Below are 15,441 nucleotides of genomic sequence, written 5' to 3'. Positions count from 1 at the left end.
TCGACCATGCACGCCCACAGAAAGTGACTGTTCCATAAACAAATTTGATAAATACAGATTCTGTTACCTACATAGATATATTTAAATAATTACCAAAACCGTATACCAAAGATAAACATACATGTGTGTTTCAGTCTTTCAGACAACTGCTCTTTACATTAAAAATAAAGGATTGCATCAAATAAAAGACGAAAATATAAAAATAAAGCCGGTCAAATCAACATAAAAATTTGAGCAAAAAAGAATCTACATAAAAATCAAGCTGTATCAGAAAACCATTTCCGTCCAAACACCTTCTCGAGCCTTGTCACTTGCAAAGCTTATGAATTGGCAAATCCATAATTTTGAGAGCCTGGTTTCATTACTCTTTTTGACGACAATACCATGGTGGCATTAAGCTCTCCCTTCACGTGGCACAGAATATTTTTACACAGCCAGAATGCATTAATTTCTCAGGCAGATAATCAGCCCAGTTGACACTTGAAGCACTGAAACTGATGTCCCATTGAATTACAAATACCTACTCTACTTTGGAGCCATGTAAGTCCTCTGCAGCCTGCACGCGTGAAAGTGAAACAGGATTTCTTCTATTTTCTATATTAGGCTTTACAGGCATGACTTTCACTAATTTGCATACCTCATCTAACATACCAGCACGGCTATATAGTTCAATCTTGCAAGTGTAATGTTCAAAAATGAGCATGATACCATAACATTTACTCATGTATTTGAAGTACTTACAACCATCCTCCAGATTATTTGTTTGCAAACAAGCAGATAAAACACCTACAAAAGTGATTGCATCTGGCCGTACATTCACCTTCTCCATCTCTGCAAAAATGGCAAGGGATTCCTCTCCAAACCCATGCACGCCCAAGCTAGTGATCATTGAATTCCAAGTAGCCAAGCTCTTGATTTGCATCTCATTAAATACTCTCCTTGCATCCTCTAAACTACCACATTTGCTATATGTATCAATAAGAGCTGTCCCAAGGACAACATTAAGTTTAAACCCATTTTCAAGAGCAAAGTCATGAATCCATCTACCCAACTTGAGGCTCCCCAGTACAAGCTTTCAGCAAGCTTACCAGCGTGAATTCATTTGGCCTAACATTACAAAGCTGCATTCTCCAGAACAGTTCAAAGGCCTCTTCAGGTTGTTGATTTCTAACATACCCGTTGATCATTGCTGTCCATGAAACAACATTTTTAGCTGGCATTCGCTCAAAAACCCCTCGGGCAGCATGTAATTCTCCACAAGAAACTAGCCCCGAAAACATGGTTGTCCATGAAACTACATTCCGGACACGCATTTTTCCAAACAACCTGCATCCACAATCTATATCTCCAGACTTGAAGTAGAAGTCCATCAAGGTATTCTGTACAAACATGTCCCCGGAGAAATTATTTTTGATGGCTTGCCCATGAACCACTTTTCCTTGTTTAAATGCAGAAAATGCAATGCAAGCTTTGATAACAAATGGAAAGGTGAACTTATCGGGGGGGAATCCTTGGCGTATCATAAGGCTATACAGAAGGAGGGCTTGTTGTGAGCAGCCGTTGATTGTATACGACATAATCATTAGGTTCCAAGTAAATGTAAGAGGGCCCTGGATTTGATGGAATATGAGAGTGGCATAGTCCATTTTCCCATAGGAAGAGCAAAGGTGAATGAGTTTCCTAATAAGTAATTGATCATGAGAAAGACCACTGCGGATGATCTTAGCATGAATTTGCTTGAGATGTTTGAAAGTGGTACAGCTTTGAAGTAAGAGGAGAGCTTCCTGAGAACCAAATTTGGTTAGTCTACAGCTGGTGAGCGGGTTACTTTTGGGTAGAACCTCAGGAGTACATGAAAGGCATGCAACCATCATACCAGAGATCAATCAAGTGAAGCGTGTCTTTCTGCAAACAATCAAGTGTTAGACCTTTCATAACACGACCTATGGATTGTCTAAGAGTATGAATGACTGGAAATCTGGAACAATGAAAACACTCGGCTTGAAAAGACTCGAGCAAATTGTAGGCTTCATAATATATCAATGTAATTAATTCTTGTCAATTTACGTAAACAATTTAATTTGAAGAAGTACAGTGGAGCTAATGTGGATACCATTGCCACATAATGTATATATATTGTACAAATCACGGAGGTAGGGGGAAGGGAGAAGTTCTCCACAGTCCACTACTTTCCCCTTATCCCAATCTCAAAAGTTCTGTTTTTGCTTGGAATTAATTATGCATCACTCAATCTCTCTCTCTCCCCTCAGTTTCTGAAATCTAAAATGAATTCGAAATCTTGATTAAATTTGGCCTTTATAAATATAAAACATGGTATCCGAAAGCTAAAAAACAAAAAACAACAAGAAAGGATAGAATGTTACCTCAGCTTCCTCGATCTATTGCCCAAAAGCAAAGTAAATTAGAGAGTCGGAAAGCCAATTTCAACTTTCTATTCCGCTTACTTAATTCAGATGCATAGACTCAGAATTCATGTTGTAATTTCAACTTCTTTCAAGCTATATTTGGTCGCTCCTCCAGTCCTCCTTAAGAATTTTTTTTTTCTGCACTATCCATAAATAGCATGACCCTTGTTTTCTTAAAGTTCCTGGAAATTTTAGCCAACCTCTGCTCTTTCTCTCGTTGGTTTGAGCCTTTGAGGTAAGCAAAGCTAATGACTAAATAGTAATGGCTTTTCTTCAGATATACGTCTTCCTTAGCCTTTCATTAACATTGCACTCCTGATAATTCTTCCTTTTTTCTTTTTGGGCAAGGCCAACAACACTCCTGAATCCTGATAATTCTCTAGGGCCTCTAGCGCCTAGCGGCTAAAAGTAAAGGATCCGTGTGGTGTGTGCACAAAGATCCCGGATCGGGTCTCCCAAACCGGGGGGAGGGGGACCCATCGAACGAAATTATAGTGTAAGTGTAACGACATATTATACGATGCCGTTTAAAGGACAAAGGAGAAGGAGAGAACCTGAACAACGTCGTTGATAATGTAACGACGGAAATTATGGTTTCGACGACCTGGCTGGAAATGATAAGAAACGGCGCATTGTTTTAGAATGTGGACTTTCCTTTCTTTGGTGGAGGGATAAGAAGATTAGAAGAAGGAGGAGGCTAATTCGCAAATATCTCAGTGCAGAATCAGATTCAGCTACTAGCTGCTGGCTGCTGCTTCTCTGGGGAGGAAAACATGTCTGTAAGGTAATTAGCCTTTTATATTACTTTATTTATGTGCAGATAGATAGATAAAGTCATAAAGAAGGATTGGGGGTTGGTGGTAAACTGGTAATTGTAGTAAAATACCATTGGAGAGATGGGGGTGAGTAGCGATCCGAATCAGGACGGGTCAGATGAGCAGCAGAAACGATCGGAGATCTACACGTACGAGGCACCCTGGCACATCTACGCCATGAACTGGAGCGTCCGTCGGGACAAGAAGTACCGCCTGGCCATAGCCAGCCTCCTGGAGCAGTACCCGAACCGAGTCGAGATCGTGCAGCTGGACGACTCCAACGGGGAGATCCGATCCGACCCGAATCTGTCCTTCGAGCACCCGTACCCGCCCACCAAGACCATCTTCATCCCGGACAAGGAGTGCCAGAAGCCAGATCTCCTGGCCACCTCCAGCGATTTCCTCCGCGTCTGGCGCATCTCCGACGACTCCTCCTCAGTCGAGCTCAAGTCCCTCCTCAACGGCAACAAGAACTCCGAGTTTTGCGGGCCCCTCACCTCCTTCGACTGGAACGAGGCGGAGCCCAAGCGCATCGGCACCTCTTCCATCGACACCACCTGCACCATCTGGGACATCGAGCGCGAGGCCGTCGACACCCAGCTCATCGCCCACGACAAGGAGGTCTACGACATCGCCTGGGGGGGCGTCGGTGTCTTCGCCTCCGTCTCCGCCGACGGCTCCGTCAGAGTCTTCGACCTGCGCGACAAGGAGCACTCCACCATCATCTACGAGAGCTCCGAGCCCGACACCCCCTTGGTCCGCCTCGGATGGAATAAGCAGGATCCCAGGTACATGGCCACAATCATCATGGACAGCGCCAAGGTCGTCGTCCTCGACATCCGCTTCCCGACCCTCCCCGTCGTTGAGTTGCAGAGGCACCAGGCCAGCGTCAACGCCATTGCCTGGGCCCCACACAGCTCTTGCCACATCTGCACCGCCGGTGATGACTCACAGGCCCTAATCTGGGACCTGTCCTCCATGGGCCAGCCGGTGGAGGGTGGCCTCGATCCCATTCTCGCCTACACTGCGGGGGCCGAGATCGAGCAGCTGCAATGGTCCTCTTCCCAGCCCGATTGGGTTGCAATTGCCTTTTCCACCAAGCTTCAGATACTCAGGGTATGACCATTACCAATCACTAACTCCCTCCTTCACTCTTTCTTTGTCATTCAGTCCTCCTAGTCCCCTACTCATTTTACCCTTACTTTATTGATGATGATTGATATGACATTAGCAGAAGCCATATGCTGATCTATGCATTTCATGCTCTTTGCCTTCTAATGAAAATGCTTCCAGATAGATTCCTACTAGTACTAAATTAATAATACTAACCATTTTTCATCTGTTTAGTTTAGATTGGTCAATGTTTCTACTGTAATTTGCCCTTTTTTCATGTGGAAAGATTGCTCTTCATCTGCTTCTCAGCTTAAAATTCAGTAGTGATTCAGAATATACATTCATAGCAAACTTTAGATTGAACGGATTCTACATGTCAACAACTTATTTTAAACATGCATCCTCCAATTGATTTTACTAAACAATATGATTTTTGCAAGCATGACAAGCTGTGAGTGAATTGAGTTTCTTGTTCATATCGAATATGTGGAAGGCTTCAATCTTTTCACATTGTAGCGTAAAATTGCATTAATGCCTTCCCATGAAGTGGAGACTGATGATTGTTATAGTGAGAGGAAGAATATGATTACCTGAGGGCAACATAAGTATAGTATGGAGGCAGAAGAGGGCCTAAGGAATTTTGAGAATAAATCTAATATTGATATTTTTCAATTGAACGTATTGAATGTCAGAGTGAAAAGAGGCAAAACAATGGCAATTTCTGAGTTGGATTAGGATTAGCTTAGTTGAGTTAAATAAGCAGGACTGATTATTAGAAGGCCCTTCATAAGTCATAGTTCATCCTTCCTACTATCCATAGGTGACATGGGCTATATTGTAAAAGATAGTTTATTTTTATGTAACAAAAAAAAGATGGTTCATTTTTATTAATGGACCTAATTGACATCTTCCATGGACCATTCTAAACACCTTTGAGTCTTAGTTCTCTGCTTCTATGCATTATGAAGCTGCAGGCCTGTTTCATTTATGTTCAAGGTCTTTGGGTCTTATCTTGGATCTACTAACGCAACTAATTTGCGTTTGAGCTCTTTAACCTGCTCAGTTTCCACTGGATCAGGACTTGTAGAAGTCTAGAATGATGGTAGAGCACTGTTTAAAATAATAGTCAAATTTAATCCACCGAATTTAAGTTGGGTTTGTGTTAAAAGTTTGTGCTCAAATAGATACTGGATCATATGAGATTATATACAGAATTAGTTAGCAAAGGTTTTTTTTTTTTTTTTTTTTTTTTCATTTTTTGTCTTCATGTCTGTAAATAGCGCACCAAATGTGTATGGATCATAAAGTTGATCTCATCTCTGCTCAAACTCAATGTTGTACCTATATATGGATATAAAAGTTGATGTCATCTCTGCACAAACGTGGTGTTGTACCTTTATATGGATATCCTTGTTTGCAACATTGCATTTTCAAAACTTTGCAGGTTTTCCAATAGACTTCTTTGTAACTTTGTTCATAATGTTAATTTCGAACTGCATGAGACCATAAAAGATCTTCTCGATCTCTTGGATCTGTACTAAATTGATGAAGGACAGATTGTTAGCTTTTGGAGCAAACAAGAGTGGCATAAGGAAATTAAGGCAGAGTCTTTTCCCTTGGCATGAATTACTTCTTAAATCTTTCTTGTACGAGGAAGCCCTCGTCAAAATCACATTTTATTACCATCTTGCTGTTAGTCTAGTGGTCTTCCAAATGTTGGGATTGGTACCAAGTTCAAATCCCTCTCCCCACATGAAAAATAGATTTTGTCTAAGAGAACTTTCAGTTTCATTTTTCTAGTAGCTAATTTGGGCGCTCGCCACTTTGTTGCCGTCCATAGTTAGAAATTTGAAGTTTTCATTGTGTCTATGCGGCAATACTGGACTGGAGGAGTTAGCACTAAAATTGCACGAACAGATTAAATTAGAGTAGGCAAGATACAATAGAATTAGGTACTTTATAATAATTGTCTGCGGAAATTCTGGCAATTCTGGTTTTGGGATACCGGCCTTCCATAGTGGCAGCATTCCTGGTCATAACATGTTGGAGGTGGAGGTGGAGTTGGAGTCCCATATAAGAAGGGATTGCATATCGTGCTAGGCTCAATCATGTGGCATATATCGACTGTAAATTTTGACATTGCTTATATCATTCAGCATGCCTGGTTAATGGTCCAATTTATTTAATGATGGGATTTTGTTTGTTGTGGGGGGGTGGAATTTCATTCTTCACGACTACTTCAGGGCAGGTAGTGTCAGCATTACCACCTTCTTAATTAAAATTTGCGAATCAACATTTACAACTGTCGATTCCCGTCTTTAGGACACCTAACAATTTATAAATTAATGTACTGTTTAATTAAATTTTCATTTAAATTAGCGGAAAAGGAATGGCCAAGGAAGTATGTAGCAGTGAACGTGAACACGGACGTACAAGAGTGATTCTTTTTTTAGGCCAAAGCAAAGCCATTTGGGCAACTTCAGTCTTCACATTTCGTGGTTTCGTTAGCCTCTATTTCTCATAGCCCAAAAAGTTAACTAAAAGCACTAAATTTCATAAATTTAATTTTAAGGTAACATCAATCTATTACAACTATAATTTTAATTTTTAGGTAACATCAACCTATCAGAACTACAAATTTTAAGGTAACATCAATCCATTAACAATCATAATTTTAATTTTCAAGTAACATCAACCCATCTAGAATTACAAATTTACAAATTTTAAGGTAACATCAATTTATTAACAATCATAATTTTAATTTTCAAGTAACATCAACCCATCTAGACTTACAAATTTAATTTTCAGGTAACATAAATCCACCCACAACCCAAAACAGCTTCAGCACTATGTAAACAAATTTAATCGTCAAAAGTTTCAATTTTCATCTGCAGTTTCAGTTTTTACCGCAGTTTCATTTTTCATCACAGTTTCAGTTTTCACTTGCAGTTTCAGTTATGGAGAACACTCGTATAAAGTCGCAGTTGTAGTTATCTGATACAGTTAACAAACTCAAAAAGTCGCAGTTTTAGTTCACAGTTTCAGTTTGCATTTTTATTTTGTAATTTCAGTTCACAGTTTTAGTTCATAATTTCAATATTTTTCTAGATCCGAGTTCTAGATTTTTTGACAAAAAAAAAAGTTCCAGATCTACGAAGAAAAAAGATGATGAAGAAAAACATAAGGGGAGAGAAAGACAAAAAATAAGAAATAAAATGACAATTGACCATATTTCAAAATAAGCCAGCTGGCACCCGTTTCTGCAATGCAATTGATAGTTACCTTGTTATTAAATAAAATTAATTGGTGTACTAGTGATTAAATAGTATGCATAACATGCACCCTATAGTAATTAATTCTTCTTTTTTTAGGCCAAAGCAAAGCCATTTTGGCAACTTCAGTCTTCACTTTTCGTGGTTTCGTTAGCCTCTATGCACAAAAAAAAAAAAAAAAAAAAAAAAAGAGGTAGGTCTATAACCGATACCAAAAAAAAGAAGAAGGACAAGGTCAACTGGAATTTTGAAATAAATAATGTTAGGGATGTCCATTTTGTGTACTACCTCTTTATTAGAATTTGTTTAATGGCCTTTCCTTTTTAAGACTATATTTCACTCGATTAATAAATGCTCTAAAATGCTCTCTTCCACCCTTGGCATAACTGCGCCAAACTTATAATAGATTTCAGCTTAAAAAAAAAAAAAAAAGATAAATTACCCCCTAAGGACTAAAAATGCAAGTTTTTTTAACTAGAAATGCACCTTAAAAAAAATTAATCTAAAGGACAAGATAGGAGTAGGGCCATTAGAAAATAACGATTCAGACCAACAAAAAAAAGAAAGAAAATAATGAAAGTTTTTCTTTCGCTAAAATATGAAAGGTCCTCTCTTAATTCAGAAACAAAAAGAAAACAAGCTTCTCAACAAAAAAAAAAACAATAATGTTGTTACCAAGTTTAAATGGGATGCATTCTTATATAATGCGAATTGAAGGTCGAAAGCGACAGAGGATACAAAAGAGGGGTAGCAGAGGCGAAGGTTAATTAAGGTGGCTATAAATGGGTTTGGAAGAATTGGAAGGTATTTGCTGAGGTGCTGGCATGGGCGCAAGGATTCCCCTCTTGATGTCATTGCCATTAACGACACTGGAGGCGTGAAGCAGGCCTCCCACCTCCTCAAGTACGACTCCACCCTTGGTATCTTTGAGGCTGATGTCAAGCCTGCACCTCTGCGATGAAGGCATCTCCGTTGAGTGTTGACGGCAAGATCATCAAGGTTGTGTCTAACTTCGCGCAATCCCCTCAACCTGCCTTGGAAGTTTGTTCATCAATCATCCATCAGTCGGCAGGCCACGTACTTATTAATTTGTTTATTAATTAGCTCCTTCAGTCCTACGTACTCATGATCTTGCATTGCTGCACGCATGCAGGACTTGGAGATCGACCTAGTGATAGAAGGGACTGGCGTCTTAAGCACATAGAGGCAGGGGGCAAGAAGAAGCTTATCACTGCCCCTGGAAAGGGTGACATCGATCCCCACCTATGAGGTCGGGGTCAATGCTGATGCCTACGACCCAGATGAATTCAAGGCCGTGGCTTTAGCCCTTCTAACTCTCAAAGGCAAGCTAAGCTAAATGGCATTGCCCTGCGTGTGGCCACCCCAAATGTGTCAGTGGTCGACCTTGTTGTCCAAGTCTCTAAGAAGACCTTTGCAGAAGAGGTGAATGCCGCTATCAGAGACAGTGCTGAAAAGGAGCTCAACGGTATTCTTTTTGTTTCTGATGAGCCCCTTGTTTCAGTCGATTTTAGGTGCACATATGTCCCCTCAACAGTTGACTCATCATTGACAATGGTAATGGGAGATGGCATGGTCAAGGTCATCGCTTGGTACGATAACAAGTGGGGTTACTCACAAAGGGTTGTTGATTTGGCTGATATTGTCACCAACAACTGGAAGTGATCGATGATGATATCATCATCATCATCATTCAATTAATTAAACTAGCTAGCTAGCCAGATAGGGGCTAGGGCCTCCATAGATCATTCTGGAGTGATCGATATACGATATATGTTTTTTGTTTTTCCCTAGCTAACTTCGGAGATTCATTGCCCTCAGTTAACTTACTTATCCGGGTTGAGAAAAACAACCAAAGAAATTTATGAAAAATCAGAATGAATACTGACCATTTAATATTTTCACATTGATAATTCATAAACCCTTTTGAGAATAATTAATCATCTTTGATCTTACAAAAGAATAGAACAATCAAATAATACATCTTCACAACACTACAAACCATTTACAGCAGTAATGGCCAAAACTGTAATAATATATATAATGTATATATGTATATATAAGTTTTTAATTGAACTATATCGTAAATTCTGAATCATCAAATGAGGATGAAACATCTACAGAACATATACACAGTACTAAAATCATTGAACGTCCTGAGTGGCATACCAACTTCAGGAATCAGATTCCGCTAGAAGCCTAGAACAACCAGTGTTTCTTCCTTGGCTTCTGTTGAATTGGAGCATCTGCAAAGAAGACACACAACTAGATATCATCAAACCATCTCCTACTTGACATCTATAAAATGAGATTTCAATGTAAGAAAAAGAAAAGACCTCGGATTTCATATAAGGAATTGTAATGAACCTCAGACCAGAAACTCAGCCACAACTCTGCATAATTTTAAAAGAAACAGAACGTAAGAATTTGAAATTGAAAAAGATAGATGAAAAATATTGTCTTGTATGTCGAACAAACATTTTGGAATTTAAATAAGTTGAGAAAATTAACTCCAATTATTTGAGAAAAACAACTGCCCAACTCCCAGAATTCCATGGCTCTTTCTTTTTATTTATCTATATTTCTTTTCCTACATATTAGATTTAAAATATTACTCCTCATCATACTTAAAATCTTTTCTTGCCCTGGCCAAAAAAAAAAAATCTTTTCTTGCCATACATTTTTTCTCTTTTTCTAAGTTATACCATATTTTTGTCAGGAGACCAAGTATTCTAAAGACAACAGAGATCTTAGGTTAGGAAAACTTTTTGCAAGGTTTGCATTCTTTTAACTCTGATACTAAAAGGAAGATTACTAGCTGAGCCTCCTAGAAGACCATTATAAGATTCTGATGTTTCTTCATTCCTTCTTAAGTTCCTTCACTTTTTCGCGGAACTTCCTCCCACTACCAGGCTATCTTTAACAATAATTTCATTCTATAAGCCAACCTCTTTGATCATGAAACCTGTCGATCACCAAAAGCTGTTTCCAGTGATTTCAGCACCTGTATCTATAGTAGGCAGCCCCTAATCTGGGAGATTAGAGCGGCTTTTTCCTTTTATTTTTTCATTTTTTTTATTTCTAATGGAGATAATTTAGAGAGTATTATGAGCATAAAGGAGCAAAGATACTTCCATATTACCACGTTTTGGTGGCTGGTGTTGAGGCATAATTTCAATAAAGCAAGTATCTCTGAATGATGTCAAAAGGCAAATCTTTGCTGCAAACTGCATTTGAACAAGCAGCATAACCAAACATGCTGAATTACTAGAAAAGACACTACACGAAAAACTATGACAAGAAGACATTTACAAAGTTGTGAGCACTGGTGTATATGCATGTATATCTTTCTAAAAGATTATTATCTAATAATATTTGTGTCATCACATTGTCCAGTATTTATTTTTTTCATGACCAAGATTCAATATAATCAAATATAATCAAGTTCCATTTCAAGCTTACAATGAAATATTTCCTGTTAACCTGCAAAAGTAACTTGATGCCATCATCAATATATAAAAATAAAATAAAGCTTGCAAAAAAATATTTTCCATTAACCAGCAAAAGTAAGCTGATCATCAAATATTATCTAATATTTGGTAAGATAGATACCAAATATTTCCTTCTAACTTAACCAAATATTATTTAATAGTCATATTGTATAACCAACAATACAAAGACCTTAACCACAATTAATCAGTAAGGCTAAGATAGATACCACCGGTCCACGGTCGACCACATTGACACTCTAAAATAACACAAATCACATTATGCTCGATATACAATTTGGGCCCTCCCCAATAGTACTAAGCTTGGGATACAATAGTCTAACTTGGTATCAATGTTTTGGTTCCAAAAAGTCTTGGGTCCAAATACCTCATTCTTCAGTTACTTGTTAAATCATTATAATGTAGAATGAGGCTACACATGAGGGGCTGTTAACTTGTTACACATTATTGTCCCATGTTCTAACAACTAAAGCTATTGAGGTATGAACAATGAACATATTAGAAGACCTCAAAATTGAGAAAAGAAAAATCAACGAACCTAGTCTATAATGCACTGTATTAAGCTATTGAGAGCCTGTAATGCAGGATCGAAGTTTAAAGTACGACCAATAAGCCCATCCAAGTACCAAACACCACATTATTAGGAGTCTTTGCACTGTTCGTTTAGTTAATGCTATTTACTCATGTACATTAGGTCTATAATTTTGGAATTTTATATTCATTTATACAAAAGAGTTATATTTCCGAGGAAAAAAGAGTTATGATGGAAAAGTTACACATGTTCCAAGTGCAAATCAACCAACAATAAAAAATAGGAAAATAATAAAGATATTAAGATACTACATGCAGATGACTTCACAATTATAGAAAGCAATTTAAATCCATTGGGACAAATATATCAGACCTTATCAGCTGCTGCTTGTAAGGTAACATGATCCCCCCATTCACCGGATCTGCATCATGTGGTATAATAAAAGTGAATACAAATCTCCTCTACCAAAAAGTAGATGAAACTAAACCACAAATTAAATTCATGCATACACAAGCTTATTAATCAAAAAACAGTGACTAAACCCTAAACAATTTAACATACTTTGCCATTTTCTTGTAATAGCGTTTGTACTTCATAGGGACATAGCCTTCATACAAAGAACGACAGTCTTTAAGCTGGAAAAGGAAAAGCAGTGCAACATAAGCAAACTCAAATTAGCCATTCACGATTTCCCCCTTATAAACTAGGAAAAGAGTTGGTGATAAAATGTTGAAAATGTATTGTGATGGTGGCACTAAAAGGTCACTAAAGATTCTGGTCATGATAATTAGGGTTTAGAGAGGAGAGGGACATGGCAAAGGCAAAGTGGCAAACAGTAGTTGTGGTAGAAAAAACAGTAACTTTGGCATTATTCCAGGGATTACAGTATTACAGCACTGGTGGCAGCCACAAATGTAGCAGTGATAATAGTTTTCAGTGCTCTCTGATTTTCTCTTCTTCAGTTTCTCGTAAATTTGTATTTAGTATAAGAAGATGATCTCCTCTCATCAACTTTGTCTAATATCATTGGATCTCCAGCCCAATTTCTAGAACCAAATTCACCTCTTAAATTTTGTTCCTCCTACAGATTTTTGCTACTTCATATACACTCTTACCTGTTTCACAATCTCCTTCCGGACATGCTTGTGATACTCCGGAGACTTGTACATCTGATCTGAAAGTGCACGAAACTGCAAAATTAAGAGAAAAATATCAATATAACACAAAAGATAACATTACCTATTACTTCAGAATTTCATATACCTGACAATTTCCATCACCAGAAACCTTTACTTCATATAAACCATAGACATGTAACCTGTGAGGAAGTAATAAGAAATCACTAAACTATCACCCAAGAAGAAGTTGAACAGACATGTTTGGTAAATAAAAAACAGATATTCTAGTCCATCAAGATGTTGGACTCCGTACTGCATATCACACTCAATGCCTAAGCCTGAAAGGTACACATGTTTTTCATGTGAAGAACCATCCATAGGTCTGGGCAGTTCACTCCAAAAGTGGTTCATAACTTCATATTAGGATTCCATAATTGCATATATGAGACAATCAAACACCTATTATCAAGTAAAAAAATAATGTCATAAAATTGATTTTACAACTGCCATGTTGGTGATAGTCCTAAGAACTGTAATACAAGTATGATTTTCCTACAACCACCAACCCCCACACCCAAGGGTAATGATAGTAACTGTTAAAATTTTCAATTATCCTACAAAATAATACCCCCACCCCGTGATAGTGTCAAGAGGAGATTTGTACAGATCTAACCTCAGCACAAGTTCACAACACCCCTAACAAACGGAAAATATTAGCCTCAAGGGCCCTCAACACATCATATTCTTCTACTATCATTTTCAGGATTCATGTAGTTGTCCAATGAGTTGCAAATAAGCATATTTACAGTGAGCTTTTCCAATACCTCCAGCCATTTCCATGTGTGTGCTTGTGAGTTTTTTCCTTTAGAATTTCCCCATTTTTTTTAACTGTATTGTGTTCCAGCATCAACCAGAAAGAGAGGGAAAAAGTCATAAGAAGCTATATTAATACCTTTTAGGGGAGCTCTCAATTACAAAATAACTAGTGCATATTTAATTCCAAAGCATAATCATACCTCTGAAGAAGTCGTTGGTGATCCAAACTAGCATCGCTTAAGTTGGGGATGTAGGAATTTATCCGTGGAATATGCTGAAATTTTAAAAAGATAAAAGAAAAAGTTGCTCCAGCTCAATAGTCCTATACCATGAAAACTTTGCAGGAAATAACTTCATTAAATTGTATCAGAGCCCATAGGTTCAGAAAGATAATATCAAATTCCAAACGAAAATTCAGAAAAAAAATAATAATAAACCTCTTCAATTTTAGTTTTGTGATAAGATATACTTAAAATTGCATGGTCATCCCATCAGTATGTTAGATGCATTAGACCAATAGTGTATTGAACTCAATAATGAGATAAGTTCTAGATACGAATCCATAGGAGACCTTGTGAAATATGATATTAACCTAGGAACCAAAATAGTGCATTGGGGGGGGGGGGGGGAGAAAGGAGATTTCATTACAGGAACAGGTGCCAGGTTGGAGAGGCGTCTTGCAACTGCACCATCTAACTTAGCATACTCTTCTGATAGTACAACAGCAATCATGCAGTCATCCTCAACATCCTGCTGGCTGCTCAGGGAAGTTGAGCTAGAACATTCACCCACACTCTGAGTCCCATTCATCATAATGTAGTCTGTTTTCAGATTCTTCGCACCAAAAACAACTACAAGATTGAGCTTATATGCTGAATTTCCAAAGTTGAAAGCTGTTACAACCATTCAAAAAATGTGAATTCACCGCAATTAATCAAGAGATGTCATATTTCTTATTTGTGTGTCAGGTTGTTGTAAGACAATTGCAAAATATAATGAACTAAATGCAGTGATCGTATGCCCAGGTATAATTAATTTAATCATGCATCCACAAAGCAGTGAAGAATGGACTAAAAGCACAGTGCTGTACACTATAATTAATCTAATAATTTGTTTGCTGGGTAGATATGGCTGGAAGTGGCTCTTTGGATTAATCATCAGAATGTCCAAATGCAACACACCAACCATATTTGGCCACCCCCACCACCTCCAGCCTCCCGCAATAAAAGAAAAGAAAAAAGAAGCTGATAAATAAAACCATGGCAGCCTGTACGCGCAGATTGCATCAAAAGCACTAAATCGACCAAAAAGACTTTTGTGTGTATATATACATAGGAAAAAAAAACATAAAAAACAAAAACTGATTATGAACATGGAAAGGCGAAGAATAAGTACAAACCAATAAAAAGAAGTTCGATGCTCAATCGGGCCAAATCAATTGCTATTTTCAATCAGAAAGCCAAACAATTGAAATCTGAGACGACCTGCGGTTCCGATGGCTGTCCGCGATGAATTTGATTCTTGAAGCACCAAAAGTATCAATTAACTGAATTTGATAATAAAGAGGGATCCTATCCAACTTGACTCTTTCTCGTGAGGGTTGTTGGTTGGTCGATTAATGTTGGTAAGTTGGTTGGCAGTTTGCTTTTCTTTTCTATTGCACAATCACAAGGAAAGATAGAAATGCATAATTTGTTTGTTGGTTAACTTGGTTGGCATTGTTTTTTTTTTTGCCAAAAGATTTCCAATTTAATTAATTTTTGAAACGACATCTAAAACATAATGGGTAATTTCATTTAATAAGTTTTTTTTTTACCCTTTC

The 15,441-nt window shown here is 37.8% G+C and overlaps 3 protein-coding genes and 1 pseudogene across 4 annotated transcripts; 2 read left to right on the top strand and 2 right to left on the bottom strand.

Moving 5' to 3' along the window:
- On the bottom strand, positions 1 to 2,800 carry LOC147289034 (Tetratricopeptide repeat (TPR)-like superfamily protein). The gene is given in 3 exon segments (XM_086240080.1): positions 1 to 1,064; positions 1,066 to 1,905; positions 2,385 to 2,800. Coding segments are annotated over 2 exon segments (1,353 nt in total). The 5' UTR covers positions 1,875 to 1,905; positions 2,385 to 2,800; the 3' UTR covers positions 1 to 520.
- A 212-nt stretch (positions 2,801 to 3,012) lies between these two features.
- Positions 3,013 to 4,796, top strand: LOC147289033 (WD repeat-containing protein LWD1). Its single transcript, XM_086240082.1, has one exon. It carries the CDS (start codon positions 3,323 to 3,325, stop codon positions 4,361 to 4,363), a length of 1,041 nt encoding a protein of 346 aa, XP_086096208.1. The 5' UTR covers positions 3,013 to 3,322; the 3' UTR covers positions 4,364 to 4,796.
- A 1,947-nt stretch (positions 4,797 to 6,743) lies between these two features.
- LOC147289032 (glyceraldehyde-3-phosphate dehydrogenase GAPA1, chloroplastic-like) lies at positions 6,744 to 9,309 on the top strand (annotated as a pseudogene).
- A 196-nt stretch (positions 9,310 to 9,505) lies between these two features.
- Positions 9,506 to 15,315, bottom strand: LOC147289031 (Cysteine proteinases superfamily protein). 2 transcript variants are annotated; one of them, XM_086240084.1, is made up of 10 exons: positions 15,019 to 15,315; positions 14,268 to 14,512; positions 13,820 to 13,893; positions 12,949 to 13,003; positions 12,801 to 12,875; positions 12,247 to 12,320; positions 12,058 to 12,106; positions 10,790 to 10,871; positions 9,981 to 10,037; positions 9,506 to 9,890 (listed from the first exon to the last, which is right to left on the bottom strand). In XM_086240084.1, exons 2-10 carry the CDS (start codon positions 14,430 to 14,432, stop codon positions 9,844 to 9,846), a joined length of 678 nt encoding a protein of 225 aa, XP_086096210.1. In that variant the 5' UTR covers positions 14,433 to 14,512; positions 15,019 to 15,315; the 3' UTR covers positions 9,506 to 9,843. The 2 variants fall into 2 exon arrangements, with proteins under 2 accessions (XP_086096210.1, XP_086096209.1); XM_086240083.1 differs by having other exon boundaries at positions 10,787 to 10,871; positions 15,019 to 15,313.
- Between the last annotated feature and the right edge of the window lie 126 nt (positions 15,316 to 15,441).

Source organism: Dryas octopetala, chromosome 4 (genome assembly GCF_963921425.1).
Source record: "Dryas octopetala chromosome 4, drDryOcto1.1, whole genome shotgun sequence".
NCBI lineage: Eukaryota > Viridiplantae > Streptophyta > Magnoliopsida > Rosales > Rosaceae > Dryas > Dryas octopetala.
Note: the sequence above shows the minus strand (reverse complement) of the source record. Positions and strands in the feature narration are given on the sequence as shown.